Consider the following 25,631-nt stretch of genomic DNA (forward strand, 5'->3'; position numbering starts at 1 on the left):
TGGAAGTGGTTCTCTACTTAAGACTTTGAATAAGAACCTGGAAAGGAAAATCACCTTTCTTTTCTTAGTATATTTATAAATCGGCTGGAGAAGCCGCTTGTTCACTAGATGGCACTGCTCCTGCCTCCACGTGGCGGGGCCGGTAACCTGAGGGGAAAGTTATCCTCCAGGGTGAAAAGGAGCAATGATGGATATAAATGACTATCCATCTCTAGAGTCTTCAAGCTCAAGGTCAGAGACATCAACCGATAATGACCTGAACTATCCTAAAAGGCTTCCAAGGGAAGCAGAGTGCCATGACTTGCCAAAGTATCACTAAATTTTTTTGGTAATACACCCCCTATCCACCCAGCCTGTGGGCAAGTTATCACCATTTCTAATTCAAAGATATTTGGAATTCATCGCTAGATTACCAAAAATGGTGAAAAGACTGCAATTGGGAGACCTCCTGATCGAAACAGCTTCATCAAAACATTCTGAATGGCTGCTAAATACAAAGACTTTTGGTGGGCTGCCAGTATCTGTAACTCCTGTCAACATCTTAAATTCATCTATAGGTGATAATCACAGAGTGGGACCTACTTACAGTCTCTGAATTAGTTCAAGAATTCAGCAATCAAAAAGTGACCAGTGCCAAACGTATAATAATAAAAAAAAGATGGAAATCTCATTTCCACAAGATCCATCATCTTAACATTCAGCACTCCAGAATTGCCATCCACAGTAAAAACTGGCTATTTAAATTGCTGAATTAGCCCTTACACCCCAAACCTGATTAGTTGCTTTAAATGCAAAATATGAGCACTCTCAGCAGGCATGCAAAGGGATGCAATCTGCCCAATTTGTGGATCAAAAGACCATACACAAACAGATTGTTCAGCCTCAACCTCCATTTGCCCCAACTGCAAAGGAAACCACCTGGCTTTTTTCCAAATCATGTGAAATGTGGAAAATTGGAAAGAAAATCCAAAAATACAAAATTGAACATAAAGTCACATATCCAGAGGCACGAAGGCAGATTATGTTTATCATGCCTAGTTGATCCTATGCATCGTGAACCTGGAGCTAGTTGTCATCAACTGCAGTTCAAACAGATGTGTCAATTCCACCCAGCACTTCTCTTGCTAACTGGGATTCAAGCAACCTTATCAACATCTGGAAAAGAAAAACCTATAACTAAAACTAGTGAAGCCACTAACACTCCAATTAGTATTCCAACTGATACTCCAAACGTTCTCGAGTGACATAGAAAAATTGAAAACTGCTAAAGACTCTAAGAAAACCGAAGCATCCACTAACAGTATGGAAGTGGATGAACCCAAAGGTTATGAGCAACCCGTCTTGGAACTTCATGCCAATGACACAATGGATACTGGATGCCCCATGTTCCCAAGAAAAAGACTGGAAGAAATGCTCTGTACAAAAAAAACTGTCAGATTCCTTAACTCAACCCAAATAATGCAAAACATCATACAATGGAACTGCAGAGGACTAAGAAGCCATTCAGAAGACATGAAGGATTTACTCATGCAATTTGATCCCGTAGGCATATGCCTACATTCCTGTCACCACAAAGCTCACCAAAATTTTCAAATTATGTCATGTACAGACGAGATAGAAGATCAGAATCTCCTGCATGTGGAGGAGTAGCTATTCTTATTAATTCCAATATTCCATCAAAGCTCATCCAGTTACAAACCTCCCTAGAAGCTGTGGCAGCTCGTATTGAAGTTGGTAATTCAGTTACCATTGTTTCTATTTACATTCCACCTTAGCTGCTGTTTCCTCATTCAGAACTGGACAATCTCCTTACACAGCTCCCAACACCAATTTGCTTTTTCGGTGATTTTAATGACCACCACTCATTGTGGGGATCCACTACAATGGACGCAAGAGGCAAATTGAATGAAGAGTTTTTGAATAACAATGATCTGAATTTACTAAATTCTGGATCTCCCATGTACATCCACCTACCTACAGGATCCACTTCTGTAATTGACTTGTCAATTTCTTCACCGTCTATTTTTTCCAACCATGACATGGTTGGTGTTAACCGACCCATTTAATAGGGATCATTTTCTGATTATTTGCACATTACAGACAGGGGTAACTATAAATCCTGAATGATCCACTTGGAAGTTTAGAAAGCCAAACCGGGATATCTATTCTGCCCAAATAGGTCTAGACAGACTTTATGTTCAAAAACAACCCATTAATGATGTAACTGCATACATACCAATCATATTCTGACAGCATCCGAAGCATCTATTCCAAAATTCAAGTCATATCGCATTCATCGGAATCACTGGTGGAACACAGATTGCCTTCATGCCAAACAGGAGAAAAACTGTGTGTGGAATAATTTCCGAAAGTATCCTACCACAACTAACTTAATCGCTTATAAGAGAGTTAAAGCTAAAACAATGCAAATTAGATGGAAAGTGAAACGTGATTTGTGGATTGCCTTTGCCTCAACCATCACCAAAGACACAGACATTCAGCTCATCTGGAGAAGCATACAGGCCCTAAATGGAAAATTTGCTCAGCTGCTCTCTCCAATACTTCATTGGAAAGGGAAAGACGTGTCTATTCCTGAAGAAGTTGCTAATGTGCTAGCAGAATCATTTGCCACAATCTCTGCTTCTGCTTCCTATGCATCTGCCTTTCAAAGCAGCTGCAGAACGGCATAAAATCAACTTCTTCACACGGTGCTCCTTCCTGTACAACAAACTCTTTACGTTAACAGAACTCAAAGAATCATTAAATAGATCATCCAATAGTGCCGCAGGCCCAGATGGTATTCATTACATTATGCTGAAGCATTTACCTGAAAAGGACTTGCTTACTTTGTTGATCTTCTACAATTGGATTTTCTATGAAAATGCTTATATTTCTTCATGGTGCAATTCTTTTATTATTGCCATACCAAAACCAGGAAAAGATCCTATCCTGGTGCAAAATTATAGGCTCATGTCTCTCACAAGCTGCTTGGGTAAATTTTTCAAAAGGATGGTTCATAGTAGGCTCACTTACATCCTGGAGTCCCAGAATCTCCTGCCAGATCATCAGTATGGCTTTCGAAAAAATAGATCAACCCTAGATGTGTTCGTCAAAGCTGAATCTCATATTCTGCAATGCCTTTGCAGGAAACAACATCTCGTCATGGTCAACTTAGATCTTGAAAAGGCATTTTACACTACCTGGCATCATGGTATTCTCATGGATCTATATCATCTGGGATTTAGGAGTTATTTGCCTGAAATAATTAAAAATTTCCTTCAATTGCGCACTTTTCAGGTCGGTATAAAAGCATACTCTCTGATTCTCACATTCAGGAAGAATTCACTTTTTGCAGTTACAGTTAGCACGATATCCCAAAAACTGTTGAAACTTATATGTATGCAGACAATCTTATCATTTCCTGTCAGTCTCAAAGTATCAATACCATTGAATGCCAACTCCATAATCTTGCCATAACCAAAATTGAATTTTGGACTTTAAGGAATGTTTATCAACTATCAGAAAAGAAATGCACTGTCACCCACTTTTGCAAGCGTCGGGCTCTCCATCCTGATTCTGAATTACATATCAACAATACTCCAATCCCACTTGCTACTAACATCAGATTTCTTGGTCTGATATTAGACAGCAAGCTTAATTTCCAAGCTCACATCACTCAATTAAGAAATGTTTGTCTAAAGCATATGAACATAACTTTGGTCAGTCTCATCCATGTCTTGGGGAGCTGATAAATATACTTTACTTCACCTTTACAGAACTTTAATCTGTTCTCGCTTAGATTATGGTTGTCTATTATATGACTCTGCCAGAAGCACTACTTTACAATGTCTAAATATCATCCAGCACAGTGCTCTGAGGACTGCATTGGGTGCTTTCAGCACTTCTCCAATCCAAAGTCTTTATATTGAAGCACATGATCCTCCATTACAACTTTGTAGGAAAACATTGCTGCTCCAATACGCTGTTAAAATCCAGAGTCTTCCATCTCACCCCAGTTGGGAGTATCTTTATAATAATCAGTGGGATTTGTTCTATGAGAGCAAACCAAATGAAAATAGATTTGCTTCACTCAGAATTAAAGAGCTTGTTCAGAATTGGAATATTGATTTAAGTTATTTTTCAGGACACAACTGCTCCTGTTCCACCTTGGACACGTTTCTGCATCTTACGACTTACATTTTCTTCAGTTGGGGGAAAAATGTCATACCACCTTTCAATATCAGGCAGTTGCACTCATCTCATGCTGGAGCCTCCATAGCCAGGTGGGCAGGAGCAGCAGTGTGTAGCACAAACTTCTTGATTAGACTGGTTTTTGTAGTACTTTGATCCAAGCCCTAGGCGGGATTCGAACCCACGACCTTTGGGTTGCCAGGCAGGCACTTTCCCACCAGGCTAGCCTGGTCAGCAGTTTGACCATGATTAAAGCAGTATGGTCAACCTAGTTTGGTTTCGTTTCTTCAGTTTCATTGTTTAGCAGGCCAACCACTTTTGTAACTGCATTAAGTGCAATAAAAGTTAGCCATTTGTCATGTGAACCAAAAAATGAAAAAGAAAATTCCAGGAGAACATTTCAAAGAAAAAAAACAACTGGTTTCTTGTTTTTCTGTTCTTTGGCAATTTTCTTTTTGTTATTTCATTCAAGCTGAACAGTTTTGCAAAATAACAATAAAATATTTTATTATAAGTGATAAACTTTTTCTCACAATTCTGTATGATCATAACATAATTAGTTATATATATATATATATATATATATATATATATAAAAAATAATAAATTTTTTATTTATACTCTGGCATGACTACTGTGATGTCTAATCTCTTTAATCCTTTTGCAAGCAGAGATTGCAATCAGAACTAGAAGGTAAAAGTCCCTAAGATTTTCACCTTCAAAACATTATATATATTCTTTGCTCCTGCATTATTAAAAAAAATTCTCATAAGTGTGTATTACTTTCACTTGTATTTTTAAATGATTATGAATTGTTTTAACTAATCAGCATAACACTTCTGAGATGAAACTACTTGGGTGGACTGCAGTTTTATGTTCAATATTTAAAGCTTAATGAATTAATTTTTCTATTTGCGTAGATATGCCTAGACTTTGAAAACAAGAATTTAATTTTTTTATGATTTTATATTATTTCATCATGCATGTTTCATAAGTGGCATTAATTTGTGCCTATCCTATAAGATTAATTTACAAACCCAGAAATAATAAAATGATTAACCTTGCAGTAGCGGAACCCGAAATGTAGCAAAAGCAGTGACAGGTTACCTGACAGGTGCCCAACTTTCTTTTAATTTCTGTAAAATGTTTTGAGTTTTTTTTTTTTGAATTCTGTTTAAACAGTGCCCTTTCCATATTTTCGTGATAGATTTTCCATACTTATTGTACTTTTTAAGCTTTAATAGAAAGATAAAAATTTTAAAACATGCTATGCATTTTACACCTTTTATTTTCAAGAAACAAAACAAATATACAGGGTGATTCTAAATTATTGTCGGGGTTTCCATGGCCTATAATTTTCTAACCAGAAACAACAAAATAAAACTGCTTATGGAATATGAAAGTGCAACTCAAAAAGTTTTATTACCTATAGAATCAATACTGTAGAATGCTAAACAACAACATGTGCACCTTTTGTGGCACGTACTCCCTCGATGAACTGAGCTTCAGTTCATCGAGGGAGGTCACAGGGATCTTGTACACAATGTCCTTCATGTATCCCCACAGGAAGAAATCAAGCAGCGTAAGATCGGGTAAGTGCAGAAGCCACGGAATCGGTCCACCACACCCAAACCAAACCACACCAAACCCAGCGCCCAGGAAAATTCATGTCAAGAAATTCTCGGACAATAAGAGCCCTATGTGGCCGGTGCACCATCTTGCTGGAACACCACATTTGGCTGATGATTTTTCAACTGGGGTAACAGATACAGCTGTAGCATGTCCAGATAGGTCACCGCTGTTACTGTTTTTCCGCAAAAAAAAAAGGGCCCCAAAACTTCCGAACATGACAAAGCATACCAGACATTGATCTTTGGACTATCTCTTTCGAATTCTCGAATGGCGTGAGGGTTTTCCAATCCCCATAGTTTGTAGTTATGACGATTTATCCTCCCTGATATGTAAAACATTTCTTCATCTCTAAATCTCCATTTCCGAAGGTAATTTTCATCAGGTTCAGCATTTGACAAAATGTCTTTGGCAAATTGGAAGCAGCAGGGATATCATTTGGCTTCAAAGCCTACACAATCTGCAGTTTGTGGGCATGGAGGTGAAGGCGGTTATGAACAACCCTCCAAACAGTCGTTTGTGGTATACCTAACTGCAAAGAAGCTCGTCTAGTTTAGTTTTGTGGGCTTCGAGAAAATGCTTTGTGGATTTGGTGCAGAACACTACCAGTCTCTTGAAATTGCTTTAACCAACGTCAGATAGCATTATCTGAAGGTGAATCTTTTCCATATTTATTTCTGTAAAGCGTTGCATTGTGATAATGGACTTTGTTTCGAAAAACCAAAGTACGCACATTGCCTTCTCTTGAACAGTCGCCATTTTGAAGTAATGCCGTCAATATCTCCCAGACATCAATGCAGCGAGTATGACATTGCCAAATAAAACCTTTTGAGTTTCACTTTCATATTCCGTAAGCAGTTTTATTTTGTTGTTTCTGGTTTATAAATTAAGGCCACGGAAACCCTGACAATAATTTAGAATCCACCTGTATTAATACTGCTGAAATTGCAAAAAAAAATTTTAGACATAAAATATGAATGTTATTCTCTTCCATTTTTCAGTTTTGAAAACAAAGTGCACAAAATATACTGTTTTCAGGTTTATTCAAAATTTGGAAACTACATATCTTGCTTCCTGCAGTGAATTGGCCATCTTCAGAGAATGTTCGGTTTCACTTTCTTATCTTTACTATGTGAAAATAATAAGTCAGAAACAACTAGGGTAAAACAATAGATGTTTATTGAACTAGTGGGAGAGGGATAACAAGTAACTTGAAACTTTAAACAAATGCACTATCAGTGTTATCCGGTACCACCACTCTTCAAGCAAACAACCAAATAGTTGAAAGATGGTGGCAGGTCATCTGATAGGTTCTTGTATGCAATTTCTGTACATAAACTAATCATTTCAGAAACAATTGCAGTAAAAGTTTGATTACATCTTTGAAGGTCTAAAAAATTAAAAATTTTTAATCATTGATTGATGATTAAGATGAGTATGTTATTTTCAACAGTCACCTGTCAGGTGACTGTTGAAAATAACATTCCTGCTGATTTAATTGGTCAGATCCATTTATTTTGTCCATTTCAGTAAAATAGCTCATATTATGAAATATATATGTGTGTGTATATATATGAAATATATATGTACACACACACACACACACACACACATATATACATATATATATAACTGAAATTACGTATCGAAAAATTAATACAAATGCTTGTAGTATGACAAAACTGTAGAGCAAAAATTTAACATAAACCTAACAATTAATCATAATTGGGAGGGTAGAGAAGGGGTAACAAGACAGAAACTGTAGCCGAAAAATAATTTAGAATATAATTTAAATCCAATTCAAATAAATCTTATTTTAAAATGTAGAACCAACTGTATAACAATTTAGCGGCACCTCTCCTAGTAAGGTACCAGTTCCGAGAAATGTGAAATATCACCAAAAGAGACTAATCAAACTACTAAAACAAAATAAAATAAAAATAGACTGACCATTATGCCCTATATCGACAGAGGACCACGAGGCCAATAATAGTTATGGAATCACTGCATTTCAATCGCTAGACAAATCTTGACATAGGCGAACCGATCAAAGGACCTATCCACCCCTCCTTCATCCGATCGAGACACAAATGCAGAGGATTTGCATAGCGGTGGTCCTTATGCAGCGAAAAATAAACAATAGAACAGACTAACACTCCAGAGCAAAGCCACACCACAGACATACTGAAATCTTAACCAGCTATAACCAGCTTATATAGATATAGAAAATAGAAAATATATTTATAGATGGCGGTATAGGCGCAGCTTAAGCACGTCAAACCCACTACTACCATTTGATTTACATATATATAAGTAATTACAGGAGCTCACATCTGGTGAGCTCGGCAAACCCAGGGTCCTGAGCTGGATATCATCATTCTTTTCTTTCTTGCTTTCTTGGTGATTTCCTTCTACTTCTCTCTCTCTCTCTCTCTCTCTCTCTCTCTCTCTCTCTCTCTCTCTCAGGGTAACGTGGGAATTTTTTTTTTTTACTGGTGCAGCATAAGCCTCAGGCTTCCTTGCACCATATGGCTAATAATAATAATGACATTAAAAAATAAAATAGATAAATAAGAAAATAAATAAACGTGAAGTAGTCATTAGAGGCAGTAAAATCCAAATCCAAAATACAAATGATTCTATGACCATTATTAGCCTTGTGGTCCTCTGTCGATATGGGGCATAATGGTCAGTCTATTTTTATTTTATTTTGTTTTAGTAGTTTGATTAGTCTCTTTTGGTGATATTTCACGTTTCTCTGAACTGGTACCTTACTAGGGGGGGTGCTGCTAAATTGTTATACAATTGGTTCTATATTTTAAATTTTAAAATGGATTTATTTGAATTGGATTTAAATTATATTCTAAATCATTTGGAGGCTTTTGGCTACAGTTTCTGTCTTGTTATGCCTTCTCTATCCTCCCAATTACGATTAATTGTTAGGTTTATGTTAAATTTTCGCTCTACAGTTTTGCCATACTAAGGGCATTTGTATTAATTTTTCAATACGTAATTTCAGTAATATATTGGGTATCGTGTGGAGGATTCGTATTTTACTGCCTCTAATGACTACTTCATGTTTATTTATTTTCTTATTTATCTATTTTATTTTTAATGTCATTACTTATATATATATATAAAACTACAGTGGAAAAACTAAATATTATATATAGAATATTCATCAAAAATATAGTGAAATGAATTTAAAAATAAAAATAACAGATACTTGTTTTTTTGAGCAAAAATGTGTTTTACTTTCAAAAAAGTGTTTAGTAGATGTTTATTTATATGATATTTCACTGGAAGTCTCCCTTTTCAACGTCCAGTAGTAAATTGCCATCATGTTAATATTCCAGCTATCCTGATATCTTGGTGTTATCTCTCATCTTGTTCTTCCCAAACACCCCAAAAATTTTCAAGAAAAAGTTGAGATGTAAGTGAAGAAAATGAAATTTCAAGCTCATATTACATTCCAGCTTTTTAAATTTATTTACATATTTTCATATTTTGAGCCTTTCTTTCCCTAAAAAAAATTTCATTTACATTTCTGAAGCTAACTCATTCTGCCTTGTTATTCATTGTGGTTTCAAACTATTCATCTTTAGTTAACAACCTAATTTGAGTCCCAATGAAACTACCTTCTTTGATATTTGTTTATGACAAATTTGAAAATTTAGTACAACAGTCACTTTTTATCTAAAGCTTTAACAAATTGTTTCATTAATCTCAGTTTAATGCAGAGTAGATGTAACAAACCTTATTCAGATTAACCAAACTTTCTCATAAAATATTTTTTGCACCAGGTATCAGTTCGATTATTTGTAATTTTCTTATTTTTGCTCAATTATCCCACTCATGTAAAAAGCAGCATATTTTCACATAGCCAGGTTGCTGATCTAGCATACACAAAATTTTCAAATTTCTACAACTCACCCAGTTATGTTCAGGATGTTTCACTTGCTCAGAAGAAATTCTAGATTTTATCATTTCTTTCAAGTGAATCAAATGAGCTACTGGAACAACAGTAACATATATGTTACCATTGTGCAGCAGTGCCCCTTTCAAGCTTCTTTAAGAAGAATCTACAAATAGTTTACAGTCAGTTTGCTTGATAAATTCTAGTTCCTAATTTGGTTACTAATATGGAAACATCATTCCAATGAACAAGTGATTCTTTTTGAGAAAAACAAGGCAGAGAGTCTGTCTCATATTTCCTGTGCCATAAAAATGAAGTTCCAGAAGTGAGAAAATTTGTCATGCAGTCTCAATCCCAAAACTTTGATGACTCCTTTGAAAGACCCGAGTCCTTAACTAGGTATTTTAATTCACTTTTCTTGAAAATCTGTGGCTGAGAACTTACCAAATGAAAAAAGTCTGTAATGTTGTTTCTGTCTATTTCCAAGTCAGAACTGGAAGAAATTGAAACAAGTTTCTTTGCAATTCCAGATATGATTGTACCTAAGGGAGGTACAGTCATATAGTACTCCACCAAAGGGAGGCGGTACAGGCTTCTCTGGTCCATGAGCTATGAGTCTTATTGCAGACAGAATATTGTTATATACTATTTCCTTTTTGTGCTTAGTGTTGTAGCAATGCATGTTACATAAGCAAAGTAACAATCTTTTCCACAGTTCCATGGTTCATGCCAGACCATGGGAATGCTAATGAAGGTAGAATTTTTTATCTTGAGTCCATTTCCACAGTGCTTCAATATAAGAAAAGCTTAATGTTGGTGCCCATAGTTTGATCACAGATCCATACCTTGATCACAGTTTTATTCTAAAGTAGATAAAATGCATTTTTCATAAATTGTGTTACATTCTCTTGATGTTTTTTTAATATATAGAATGTAAGAGAACATATCTGCACTGTTTTTTCCTGCAATGCCTTGACGACATGTTATTTATATAGTTTTTGTAAATTGAAATACTCATGGAGAAACAAACCACACAAAAAATGATGCTCTAATGGAGTTGCACATTGTCATGCTCTGTCATTCATGAATATACAGTAACAATACATTCTGTCTCCTTCTAGAATATTTTCCTTTTGTGTATGATCCTCAATAATTTAAAACCAGTAGTTTGGAACGTTGTCAATAATATTTTCATAAAATTTTACTATAAATAACATAAAATATCCAACTGCATTGAGCATTTGTTAAAAATTGGCATGCAACAAAAATGGTATTGTCATTGAATTCAGAATGGCAAATTTACTACAGGGTGTCTCAAAAATAGTGGTACAAACGTTTAGGGGAGGTAGGTAACATCTAAAGGAATGTGAATCGCATAGGAACCCATAACCGGAAACGTCACCGTAAGTCGGTAGACGGCGCTGTTCATCATTTCGCAAGAGGGAAAATTTCTGGTTTACTCATTCAAGTAGTAGTCGCTGCACAAAAAGCATGCATCGATATACGAACTGAGCTGGCAGACATGCACCTAGTGTATGGAAGTAGAGGGCAATGGACGATCCACTCAACGAATTTATGGAGAACGCTTCCCAGACGGACATGTACTGGACCACTGTTTATTTGCGCGTGTGCATCAAAATTTGTGCGATTATGGGTCATTTATAGGTAACAGGAGTAGTGCGGGCACACCACGTTCGACGCTAACTCCCGCCATGGAAGAAAGTGTGTTGAATGCCAGAATAATCCTACTACCAGCACACATACTGTTGCCTCTGCCTTAGGAGTGTCTCATTGCAGTGTACAGCGTGTCTGGCACGATGATTCCTTACACCCCTTTCATCTCCAAAGGGTTAAGTTACTACTCCCCCAAGATCATCCTGCATGTGTGGCTTTTGCGCAGTGGTTTCTCCAAGAAAGTGTTCAAGACTTGAATTTTCCAGCCTATGTTTTGTTCACGGATGAGGCTTATTTCACTCGGAAAGGCTTATTCAATCAGCACAATGCTCATGTGTGGGCTCCCGACAATCCACACAGTGTGCGCCCCCTTGTGGCACAATATCGCTTCGCAGTAAATGTGTGGGCAGGTATGGTCGGTGACTGCTTAGTCGGCCCATACCTGATACCATCCCGCATAAACTCCCCTAAATATCGGATCTTTCTTGAACAAGTTCTACCAGGGTTACTTGACGATGTTCCAGCAAATGTGAGATGCAACATTTGGTTTCAACATGACAGGGTGCCTGCCCATTATGGAAGGTGTGTTCATGACCACTTGAACAGGCAGGAATTTTGGGCGTCAATGGATTGGCCGTGGTGGACCCGTTGTCTGGCCCCCATGCTCACCTGATTTATCGAGCCTTGATTTCTTTCTGTGGGGGGGGGGGGCCTCAAATCTATCGTGTATGAATCGCCTGTGGAGATGGAAATGGATCTCGTGGTGAGACTCGTCTGCGCTGCTGCTACTGTCAAAGAAACTCCAGGTGTGTTCGACCATGTCTGCCAATCCATGCTGCGTCGGTGTCACGCATACATCGCATCTCGTGGTGGAACCTTCAAGCATCTGTTGTTACATCATGAAATGCATCCATCTCATACTCCATTGTTAATATTATGTCAAATAAATGTTTGCCACTAATTATTGTCTTGTGTCATTTCTGCTTCTTGTGCCTCTGCTACTACTTTCCCATGACGTTTCTGGTTTTGGGTTCCTATGCGGTTCACATTCCTTTAGATGTTACCTACCTCCCCTAAACATTTGTACCAATATTTTTGAGAGACCCTATATATATCACACACAAAATTATAAAGACCCCCAATATAGAGTTGTGTTATCAGTCAGTATTTATAATTAATTTTTTTCTTTGTGTACAAAACTTTGGTGTTGATATCAGGGGAAAAAAAAAACCTTCAGGTATCTTTCATGAGAGTACTTTTGGTACAGTGTGATAATGCTTTATTGTAGGTGCAGCTTTTGGTCGTCTTGTTGGAGAGTGTATGGCAGCTTGGTTTCCTGAGGGAATCAGAATGGGAGATACCATCTTCAAAATCATACCTGGAGGTTATGCTGTGGTTGGTAGGTTTGTAAATTATTTTGACTAGTAATGAATGTTTTCATCAGCTATACTCATAATAGCACTCTTTCCTTGGAAATATGTATGATTGATTATTTCTCCTCATTTTACTTGGGACTATAAAAATATAATTTTTTAGTAATACATCAGGATTCTAATTTTTAAAGGGAAAATGTATAATATGTTAAATTGTTTCTTTCAAAATAGATAGACAAAAAATTATTAATCTGGATACGAGGTTATTACCTTGTTGGCCAAGATTTTTGCAGCTCCGTTGAATGCTAAGTTTTTATTTATATTTAGTCATTTTATTGACTTAATTTTTATACTAAATTATTTTCCATAAGTAGCTTTATAGTTCTAGTCAAGCTCCTTGGTTTATTTGAATTTAGATAGGGATTTTGAAAGTTAATACTAAGTGTCCGTAAATCTTACTTTTCATAACTTGCCGCCATTGTTATATGATACGGAATAGCGTAATGTAAATCCTGAACTTCATAGTGTAAGGTTTAATGTAAAACTAAATAGCGAAATACGTAGCACTGTATTAGAAGTCTGATATATTAGTATAGGTTTATCAGTTAATCAATAAATTTATTAACTTTATTAAATTTCATTGTTAATTAAATTATACTTAAACAGAATCATGACTCAGAGTAGGGCAGCAAAGCAACGAGCACAAAGTAGCGGTAGTACTGTGGCTCACGAGAGAGCCAAAGGGGGCAATTCTCCAATGCATCACAGTCTAAAAAAATGTGTGAAATGTGAAATGTTTGCAGATCTGTCTAGAACAGGACATGATCTAGCCAAGCAGAATGTCTTTGTGTGTGCCAGGTGCAGAGACTGTGAAGAAATTAGGCGCCAACTCAGCGTTCTGATTGGCGTCTATGAGAGTTTAAGATGTAGGGTAGATTTCCTTGAAGAAATTAATATGAGGGGGCCCATCATGCTCTCAGCTACCCAACTCAACACCAGAACTCACTCCTGTGCATCAGGCAACACAGTGGCAATCTCCAAGGCAGAATGAACTGGTCTCACAGGAAGTAGTAATTGTTGGTGACTGTATTGTCAGGGAGACGGGGAATATATTATGCAAAAAGGATAGGTGGAACAGGGCCAGGATATGTCTGCCAGAGGTGAAAGTTGATGATGTTGTAGGGTAGATATCATCTTTTAACGGCACAAAAGGTGATATTGTTGTACGCGTTGACATTAATGACCTTAAGAGTAAGAGATCTGTAGATTTACTTAACAAGTACAGGTCAATACTGAAAAAAAGTTGTGAATTAGGGTTAAATTTGAAAGTGTCTGCAATTCTGCTCAGACACAATAGGAGGGAGTATATGATGAGAGCCTTGCCAATGAATTTGGCCCTGGAGAAATTGTGCAAGGCTCACGAGGTAGAAATTTTTTCAGTGTGGTCTGTGCTTGCTAACAGGAGAGACTGCTTATACAGGGATAAGTAAAAAAAAAAAAGAAGTAAAGTGCAGCCATTATCAACCCACTGCAGGATGGAAGCCTCCTCAACAATTCATGCTGAGGGAAATGGACCATAATCTGCCACGCTGGTCCAGTGCGGGTTGGCAGATCGACCGTATTCAGCAGTCAGGGTCTTGAACCCCGGTCTCAAAGAGCGTGCGCTACTGCACTCCCGCTCCTGCCCACTTGGCTGTGGAGGCCGTCGTACAGGGATAGGATACACTTAAATAGAAAGGGTGCAAGAATATTTACTGATGCTATTGAGACAGTGTTAGGTGGGTCGGAAAACTGCTAGCTTGGGGGGATTCGCAGACTAAAAGATTAACAGTAGCTGCAGATAGAGGTGAAAGTGATTCTTTTACTGCTTGTTTTGTAATGAGCAGCAGCCCAGAGTGCAAGTTGCTGGGGATTTCAAGAGCTGTTGGGAGTCATCATGGAACAAGTAAATACATGGGCTGTGTTAGGGTAACTGAGAGTAAGTACAGGTGCATGTATACTTGCACTTACACCAAATAGTAAATAAATTTGATTTATTTACTATAAACTTATAAACCGATGTGGGATTTATTTAAAGATGTAACTGCCATCAAGGGTATGGGGAAGGGTTTTTGTTTTCGTAAAGGTGACTACAGTGGTCTCAGACAGTTTTTAAATTCTATACAGTGGGATCAACTAATGATGTTACCAATGGTAAATTCTAAATGGGAAAACTTCAGGGACTTAATGTTGGAAGCTACTAAGCTTTCCATACCAACTAAGAAATACTGTTCAAGGTTCAGACCTAAATGGATGTCAGATGAATTAATGAGGCTTGTGGCAGAGAAGAAAAATGCATGGGATGCATATAAATTATTAGGTGACACAGAATCCTACGGCAGATATAAGCTAGTCTGTAATCAAGTCACAAAGGATTTTAAATAGGCAAAGGCAGATTACGAGAAATCTTTGGCAAAGGATGCAAAGAAAAACAGCAAAGAGTTCTTTACTTATATAAACTCTAGAAGGAAGGAAGGAGATGAATCAGATTGGTCCACTTAACATAGATGGTTCGACTATTGATGATCCTGCTCAATTAGCCGATAAACTGAATGAGTATTTTCCATCTACATTCACACATCAAGAGTTATTCAAGGAGGGAAATGCCAGAGGTTTATCGAACTCTAACTGGGAGCTAAGTGATTTTGTAATAACTGAGATCAAAGTGAAGGAGAAATTGTTGAAGTTAAACATAAAAAAGGCACCTGTGGCAGATGGAATTTATCCAGTTATATTGATGGAGGCAGAAAGGAAAGTAAGCAAACCCATAATTATGGGAGCATCTTTAGAGTCAGGGGAGGTCACCATTGACTGGAGATGTGCAAATATATCTCCAATTCACAAAGGGGTTTGCAAATAGTGACACAAATAATTATAGATCTGTTTAACTTCTGTTCCCAGGAAAATGGAGTCACTGTTTAAAGAGGTGACTGCAGTAATAGTTCGGACACAGCATGGGTTTGTTAAGGGGAAGTCTTGTCTGACCAATTTGATTGGATAATACGATGTGGTCACAAAGGAACTGGATGCAAAAAATAATTTTGATGTCATGTACAGCCACTCCTCGATTAACGTGAGGGTTGTATTCCACGGAACGCTACATAAGTTGAATTTTACTGACGTCAGAATTTCCCTAAATAAGCATTTAGGGAAAATTCCACATTCGCAACTATGTGTGCTGAATTTGTTAGAAGCAAAATAAAAATGTTTGATGAACATGTAAATAGAATTATTCAATTTTTTTATGTGCGGGAAAAATTACAAAAGTGTACAAAATTACAAAAATTACAAAAAGAGACAGGAGACAGGCATAACATCAGCAAGTTTTACCTTTCGAGCATCATTGCCAAAATTAACATTCCAGCTGATAAGCACACTGCTGCGGAAGTTGAGGGCTTTGGAGATTAAGAAGGGGTTTTTTCCAATGCATCACAAAATTTCTCTGCAGCTGCAGAATTGGCACTGGCAACTTCACTGCATACTTTAATGTTTTGTAAACCAGCGCGATGCTTGAACCACCCGTTGCTTGCCACGAACTTGGCTTGGGATTCACCATACTTATCCTTAATATCTTCATAAATACTTCTTGCTTTTGCTTGAATGGCCATGTACTCATGGGCACTCGCTTCTGAATCTGATTTTCCATCCATATTGTTAATAGCTGTTCCATCTTCGATATAGCACCTGAATGCTGTTGACCTTAAATGTGTTGATCCTTTAACATGTTCTTTTATACGTGCACTGTCCTTTAAAATAACATTCACTGTTGAAGAAGCGAGACATAATTCTTTGCAGTAGATGACAAACTTTGTACTGCTTCGTACTTAATTAATCATCTTCATTTCTAAATCAATTTTGTTTTGTTTCATTTCCTAGCACTGCCAGTGCTTTCTGTTGGTCACTTTCCTTTCATCATTGTGATAAGTAAATAGGAATGAAGAGAAGGTTCTAAAAATTGATTTATATTTTTTATACATTTGAAGATTTCATGAAGGTGTAACACATTTCACTATAATAAAGTAAAAACCCACACAATCCATTTCTCGGGATTATTGCAAATGCAATAAGATCGATTTACTACCTGTTTCTAATTAGATGCACTAACAGAAGAGCCCAATAAACGGTAAGGTGCAAATTGTTTTTATTGTTTTATGGTAGTGACCTCCAGAAATGTGTTTTAGAAAAATATATCACAAAGGTGTTCAGAATTGATTCTTATAATGGAACATGTGATAATGATGAAAGCGAAGTGCAATTTCCATTATAAAAATGACCTTTTAGAGAGATAAATAGCTAAGTTATATAGCGAAAATTTCAACGTCTGAAGTCTTGGAATGATTTTGTTATTGTGAACCCAATATGTTATTGGGTTCACATTACTATATTTTCGCGATACCTCTATTTATTCCTATGGGATGCAAAATATATTTCCATGATTTTTTTAAATTTGCACCGGCCGGCAAAAAACTTACATAAAGTCAAATTTCTGTAAGTCGGGGAGTGGCTGTACTTAAATTTCAGGAAACTTTTGTTACTGTTACACATAGAAGACTGCTGTACAAATTGGGGCAGTGTGGCATTGGAGGCAAATTGCTGCTATGGATAAAGGGATGGTTGAGTGGGAGAAGACAGAGAGTGGTAATCAATGGACACTACTCTTCATGGACTAATGTTATTAGTGGAGTCCCCCAGGGTTCAGTGTTGGGTCTACTGTTGTTTTGTGTATTCATTAATGATATTGATGATGGTATATCAGGCTTAATGTCCAAGTTTGCAGATGATACAAAGGTTGACAGGATTGTTAATGACAGTAAAGACAGTATGCTACTGCAACAGGATCTAGAAAAGGCAGATGGGCTGAGAATTGGCAACTGAAGTTAAACGTTGACAAATGCAAAGTACTGCATGTGGGTAGCAGTAACTGAAGACAAACGTACCAACTGTGTGGTACTGCACATAGGGAGGTGGAGAATGAAAAAGACCTGGAATAATTGCAATCAGATATGAAGTTCTCTGAGCAGTGCAGACAGGCTGCCAGAGCAGGACATGGAGTTTTGTCAATGATGTATAGGAATTTTGCTAGCATAGACAAGGAGGTGATTATCCCTTTGTATAAAGCAATGGTCAGGCCACACCTTGAGTACTGCATACAAGTCTGGAGGGCTAATTTTAGGAAGGATGTAGAGTTGCTTGAGTGAATACAGAGAAGGGCAACAAGGTTGGTGAGAGGAAAGAAAGGGTTGTCTTAGCAAGAAAGGTTTAAGTTCTGCTAATTGCAGCGTCTGGAAACTAGGCACTTGCGAGGTGATCTGATTGAGGTGTATAAGGCTTTGAATGGTTTGAGCACGCTCAATGCTGATGGGATACTTTTGCTTGATGAGATTAAGAACCTGAGGGGGCATAGATTCAAATTGAGGAAAGATAGTTGTAGAATAGATGTGCAGAAGTTTGCCTTTATCCAGCATATATAGTTGATTGCTGGAATGGGCTTCCATCTGTTGCTGTGGAAGTTGATAGCTTAAATAAATTTAAGGCTGAACTAGATGAACATTTGGAGTGCCCAAATGGGTGAAATGGGAAGGCTTTTTTTTGGCTAATGCTGGTTAAGCTTGCTTTCTTTCATCATATGCCTCAACTAATGCTAAATATCTGCTTTCCTAGGATGAGCATTAGTTAGTTAAAAAAAAAAAAAAAAAAAAATTGCTTTGTATACATATTTGGTATGTGCCGTGGCAGATCATTTTATTAGTAAACATCTGACAACCGAATCTGTTTTATTGTGCTATCAGGAACATTCTAATTAGTCTGGCTATGCAAATTGTCACCATTTGGGAGATGTTAAAGAATAAATGTAAGGTCTGTGCGTAGCTCATAAATATGTAACTGCTCATCAAGTCGTTTCCTTTTGGATGTGCAGCTTCCTTCAAATTCTGGATCCATGTCAGAAACTATTTTTGCCAATACTTTAAAACTTCAGTAAAACTCGTTTGCAGTACCCCCCTGGCCGTGGCCCATGACCTGTTTTTGCTTGTATCTCTCCCGAAGTTGCATAAAAGCCTAACCTTTTTTTCCGTAAACACAAATGAAATTTGATTAAAAACGTGACCCCTCTTATGATTGTTTCCCCCTCCCTTCTAATTACAACTGTTTTTCTCAGTTCATGTCCTTCACGCAACCTTCTGTTCATCACATAGAGAAACATGAGGGGTACCATAAACTGGAATATAGTCAGAACTTCCAATTTATTTCGATATTTTAATGTTTTTTTTTTTTTTTTTTTTTATAAACTCTGCAATCTTTTTTTGGACCAATTTTCTTACTTTATGGGTAGTATGAATATATATATATATATATATATATAAGGAACTGTATATGAATTTTAACACACTAAATATATAATAACAAATCAAATATGCAACATATGCTCATGGACAAGCATATAAACTGAAATGGTGCTAGTGAAAAAGAGCATAACATAGCAATAGGGTTTTGTGCATGATTTCAAATTTTCTTGTGTCTAATGGCAGATACAGTGTCAAATAAATATACATGAAATGAACATTGTAAGGTGCCACATTTTAGCTGGATGAGCTGTATTTTGAAAATTGTCCAATAATTCTTATAAGTTACAGGTGTAGGAAAGGCAGTGAAAGACACTACAAGCTCCTTAGGTTTAATTCCTAATAATGTAATAAATATTGAATAACTAACCATTCATGGATGTTGCCTACAGCTTGAAAGGGCTGATGACTAGCCCAGTTTATGCAAATTTCAGGTCTAGCAGTATTTTGTGACGAATGACCTACCTGCCGTGAACAGCTTGGATAAAATTTTTTGTATATCAAAAATAATATCAAAATAATTTACTTATTAATAAATAAGTAAAAAACTTATTAAAATTGTACAGAAACTACCATTAAGTAATAGAAGTTTCAGTGTTATTCTAAAGAAAGTTGAAAATTCATTTATTCAGGTTTTTCATTAGATAGTATGAATCAGAGCTGTAATACTCAATATGTTCTACGTTGATAATAATATTAGTAAATTAATAAGAGGAGTTTACCTCAATATAGTACGTGGAACACTTCCGTATGATACCCTCCAGAAATTAAAACGGAAAAAACGAAAAAATCGACAACTTACCGGTCCATTAAAGTAAAATATAAATAATTAAAGTAAAATATAAATAATTAAATAATCAATTTAACACAATTCAAAATCAATTCAAAACAATTAAAATTCAAATTAACGCAATTAAAAGAATAACGAAAATATTCAAAACGATCTTCCTTCCTGAAGCTGACAATGCTTTTCGACCGACTGTCGTGATCACAGGAATGAAAATCACCGAATCAGGCTAAACCTGCAACTTAAATAGTGATTATGTGTCTTCGCGCATGCGCGTAAAGGTCCACGCATCGGAGATCAAATATGGCCGCCGAACATTAACAGAATTCTCGTGTAATTTAATTTCAATGGTTTCTGCAATTAATAGTCGCGTATAATTGAGGTAAACTCCTCTTATTAATTTACTAATTCAGGTTTTTCATACACAAATCTTACTTGCATAAACTTAATGCATTTTATTAAAAGCTCACATCTGTTTTAATTAGCCATTTTCATTTTTTGAGTGTTTTACATTCCATGTTGCATAGTATAGTATTAGTTTTATATTGCAAGGAAGCCCAAGACTTTTGTTACACCAGCCAAAAAATAATAAAATAATTAATTAATAAAAATAATAAAATGAAATACCTATTTGTGTCTCTCTCCCTCATTAGGCACCTATCCAACTGTGACCTTCAAATTTGCTCAAGCTGCCAGCTGCAGCCACCTTTAGATGCAACTTATTTCAGTAATCAACAACTTGCAGGCTAAAAAAAACTTCCTGTAATTTAGTCTAAGACTTTTTCCCTCTCAATTTCAATTTATGGTCCATAGTTCATAATTTGTAACAGTGAAAATTTTACGCTTGTTCAATCTATTTTCTACTCTCCTCTCAGAGCTTATAGACCTCAATTAGGTCTCCTCTAAGGTGCCTAGTTACCAAACTCTGTTGCCTGCATATTCAAATATGGGTGCTATTTTGTGGATCTTACCAGACCTGTTTTCTGTATATAGACCCTTTCAAGAAACTTGATGTCTTTTTTCTAGGTGCAGTCTCCATACTTGAACACAGCATTCAAAGTGCTGTCTTACTGTAGCCTTATACAATGGGATTATGACCCCCCCCTATACAAACCCACTTTTCATATTTTCAGATTAAATATGTTTAAATTATTCAAAATAATTGTATTTTTTACTGTAACAGACTAAAGTATTTCAGAATTATTAAAAACTTGAAATATTTTGAAAACAGTGTTCTAATGTTTAAAATAAAATAAGGGATCATTTTCCATAAGATTAACTGTTTCCTACTTTGCTAAAAGTATATATGAGGAAATTACTCTAATGCTGATGTATAATGTTCAGAATAATTATTGGGAGAATTGGAATATTAGGTACTCTAATAATGGGTGATGTAAAAACAGAAATGAAGATAGTTTTAATGCCTTCCTAAGTAGTTAATTCAAGAATAGTATAGTATTTTAATTCCCAAATTTTAAATAAAAATTAAAAACTTGACTTCATGGTTGTTTTGCAATTTTAAATGGTTTATTGAGTACGAAAAGATGACACAGATGTAAATTACTTGTACATATGAAAAATAGCATTGGAACAATTAAAGAGATACTTTCAAATCTTGTTTTAAATTAAAAATGCTTTACAGCATTTCTAGTTTGGCAGGCAGGCAGTTCAGCAGTTTTCTCAGTAATAATAATATTGCTTAAAAGTAGTTCTTAATAGTGAAATCAAAGAACATATCTTTAAAGGCATGCAGTGTGAATTACAATTGATTGGAAAATCAGATTGAAGAGCATTAAAAAGTTTTTTTTTTTTTTTTTTTTTTTTTTTTTTGGGAAGGGACCTCTGAGCCACCCAAACTCCTGATGGGTAACTCTTTCCAAGGTGTTTGAAGTGAATGGTGCTATTTTGGGAGAACAAAGCACAATTCTGTCGGAAGACAATCAAAATATACAGGGTTCTATAATTAACATTTGTTAATGTAAAATTAAATGTATGCAATTGAAAATGAGTTGCCTCAGTATTAAAAAAAAAAAAAAAAAACACTGATGTTCTTTTATACTTTGAAACCAATTACTTTGACGTAATTAGTCTCTATTATTATTAGCCATAAGGTGCAAGGAAGCCTGAGGCTTATGCTGCACCTGCCAAGAAAAAATTTCTGAGTTACCGAGAGAGAGAGAGAGAGAGAGAGAGAGAGAGAGAGAGAGAGAGAGAGAGAGAGAGAGAGTAGAAAGGAATCACCAAGAAAGAGAAGAATGATGATATACAGCTCAGGACCCTGGGTGTGCCAAGCCCATACTCATCAGATGTGAGCCCTTAGTGCATATATGTGAAGCAGGAAGTTTTGAATAAATGAGACCAGATGTTAGTATTAGCAATGGCCACATGCTGCAAGGGAGCCTATGGCTTATGCTGCACAGTCAAGAAAAAAAAAAAAAAAAAAATTAATAAAATAATAATAAGAAAATTAAAAAAAAAAGGGAAAAGGAAATAGACAATCTATGTGTTGTTTCCCTCCTACCATAGGTAATTATCCGGCTGACAGTTTGGATAAATTCAAAGGTCTCTAAGGTGCAGTCTGCTAAAGACTGCACCTTTCTTTAGGTGTGGTCTCCATGCTTGGTTGGTTTCCATACCAGATTAGTTAAACAGGATTTTCCCTTAACAAAACCATGCTGAATAATCTTCAGAATTCCATTTCTATCTAAATGATCCTGAATTCCACCCTTGATCATTGTCTCCATGATTTTCCCTGCTACTGAAGTTAGACTGACCGGCTGGTAATTTCCCACTCACTCTTAGAACCGCCCTTATGTATTGGAGATACGTTGGCACTTTTCCAATCCAACGGAATCATTCTCGAGTCCAGTGATGCTCTTATAATTAGCCTGAATGGTTCAATGCACTCACTTGCCACCTTCCTTAAGATTATAGGGTATGTGCCATCAACCTCAGGAGCCTTACTGGTCTGTAGTCTCAAGTTTTTTCATTAAATAAATGTAAAATTTTAACATCATTAATTACATTTTTTTCCAACTTCATTCCCATAATTTCTCATTGATACAAAGGGTTTTTCTTCTGTAAAATGTTGCAGGGTATGTGAAATTGCTGGCTGTCTGATGTTTGCGAGGTTACCTGACAACCCTAAATACAGCTGTTTGGCAGGAATTTGATTCTACCGTCACACACACACACACACACACATATACGTATTGGTACAAGGTGTTTTTTCTATATCAAAATCTGTTATTCTTGAGGAATTGAAGATTATTATTGGACACAGGATTAAGTTATAATACATGGGTGTGGGAAGATGAATATTTTCAGATAACTTAAAATGATATGAGGATTGTGCACATCACAGGAATCTTCCTCACTCTCTCCAGAAGACTTTAATCAGTTATTTCTTAATGATTGAACGAAACTCTCAGACTGAAAGGTATAGATTTTTGAAGCAGATTACCAAGTTCTTTGATAATCAGTTTCAGAGTACTTTTAATGAATGCTAGGCAGATGGTTAAGATGGACTCTTGTTGTATATGGTGGACTTGAACATTTTTAGTTAGCCAATAAAATTGACTATATAAAATCCTACCTTCAATTGATTACAGCAGCTAAACATAACAATCCAGTGCATTCAGGTTTAAAATAAAATTTGTTTGAAGCTTAATGCACCTAATTGCATTATTCAACTGAAAATGATTTTCATAAACTCCTTCTCATGAGAATAGTTAGAAGTTTCTACATTTCTGTATTCATGTACTCACATTAGTTTGAGAAATAATGAAAATTTCATAGTAAAAATGTAAGTGAAAATGAAAAAAATGTAAAATTCATTGAGAAAATGAATGAACTCTGTCTGATATCTGATGTATTAAATTTGTTCAACAAATCTTATGAAGAACAATGGTAGGCCTTTTGACTTATTCACAATGAATAGTGGAGTGTTCTAAAAGAGAGGAAATTTTAACTTTACTGAATACAGCTGATGACACCACAAAGTTATATTAGATTTTGTCCAAATATTATAGAAATTAAATGTTAGAAAAAAAAAATCAGATGTAATTAATACTTTAATGGCTCAGGAGCTTGCCTGTAGGATTTTTTTTTTTAGAAATTTTAAGGAATTTTAGGAATTTATTTTATTAATTTTAAAAAAATTAATTATTTTATTCATTAATTTAGGAATTTTTAAAAAAAGGTTTGCCTTTTTTAAAAATGTAATTCATATTTTAATTGATTTTTTAAAAATAATTTTAGGAGCAGCTGCTTTATCTGGAAGTGCAACCCACACTGTATCTACTTCTGTAATAGTATTTGAACTGACAGGCCAGATGTCTCATATTCTTCCAGTAATTGTAAGTATTTGCCAAGAAGCTGAACACTATTGAGTTTATCATATACATGATGTACGCTGGTGAATGACAGTTAGGGTACAGTCAGGTTTACACTCTTTCTCCTTAAAGTAAAATCAAACAAAATTTATGTGTGCAATTATGATAATTATGGTGTAAAACTATAGCATAGAACTTCTAGTTAGTAGTAGTGGAAAATGATGCAAGAAGGCAAACTTATATAGCATCAACCAAAACACACACACACACACACACACACACACACACACACACACACACACACACACACACACACACACACACACACACACACACACACACATTCTCTCTCATTCTCTCTCTCTCTCTCCAAGAATTTGTCTAGTTCTTCCTTAAATTTATTGTGAATTGTGAATGCTATTGAGATACTAATGCTATTGTGAATGCTATGGAAGCCTGCTCCAACAATCAACCACCCTCTGGCTGGATAACAAACTTCCACTCCTCTATCCTGCAACCATCCTTCCTCAACTTGAATTTGTGTTCCCTCATGTGTAGTCTTATCAAGAGGAAGAATGCCATTCATATTCAGCTTACCCAATCCATTTAAAGCCTTAAACACCTGAATCAGATCATTTCATAGGTGCCTAATCTCCAGAAGCTGCAATTTACAGAACTGAATCCTTTCTAGGTAAGAGTACCGTTTTGTCCCCTTCACCAATCTGGTTGCCCTTCTCTGCACCTGTTCCAGCAGGTATACATTCTTCCTAAAGTGAGGCTTCCAGAACTGAATACAATATGAAGATATGATCTAACCAATATGATCTGTGCAAAGGGATAATTACTTCCTTATCTATGGTAGCAAAGTTTCTGTATATTATTGACATAACTCCATGAGTTGTTGTGGCAGCCTGTCTCTGCTGGTCAGAGAATTTCATAACTGATTGCACAATTACCCACAGACCTTTTCATTTTCTGCTACCCTGAAATTACTGCTACTCATATGGAGTACCTTGCATTTATCAATGTTAAACTTCAACTGCCATTTCTCAGCAAGACTTCAACTGCCATCAACCTAATTCTCCTAGATCTTGTTGCAGTAGCTCACCCTAATTACTGTCCTTTACCACCCTGCCAACCTTTGTATTATCCTCAAACTTAGACATTAAGCCTAATATACCACCATCATTATCATTAATAAATACTGAAAATAACAATAAGCCCTTGGGGACTCCACTAATAACATTAATCCAGTATCAGTGCCCATTGATTTACTCTCTGTCTTCTTCCACTTAAACATCCCTTTATACATAGCAATAACTTGCCCTTAATGCCATATTGCTCCAA

At 36.1% G+C, this 25,631-nt stretch overlaps 1 protein-coding gene across 4 annotated transcripts in view; it reads left to right on the forward strand.

The window, feature by feature from the left end:
* Positions 1 to 25,631, forward strand: part of LOC150089733 (chloride channel protein 2-like) — a 564,677-nt gene that overhangs the window by 366,821 nt on the left and 172,225 nt on the right. For all 4 annotated transcript variants that reach the window (XM_090368771.1, XM_090368772.1, XM_090368774.1 and 1 more), the window contains 2 exons: positions 12,699 to 12,809; positions 24,211 to 24,308. In XM_090368771.1, the coding sequence (XP_090224897.1) occupies positions 12,699 to 12,809; positions 24,211 to 24,308 (209 nt within the window). The remainder of the gene's footprint in view (positions 1 to 12,698; positions 12,810 to 24,210; positions 24,309 to 25,631) is intronic.

This window comes from Mastigoproctus giganteus, chromosome 2 (assembly GCF_048544385.1).
Source record: "Mastigoproctus giganteus isolate SK-2022 chromosome 2, ASM4854438v1, whole genome shotgun sequence".
NCBI classification, from domain to species: domain Eukaryota; kingdom Metazoa; phylum Arthropoda; class Arachnida; order Uropygi; family Thelyphonidae; genus Mastigoproctus; species Mastigoproctus giganteus.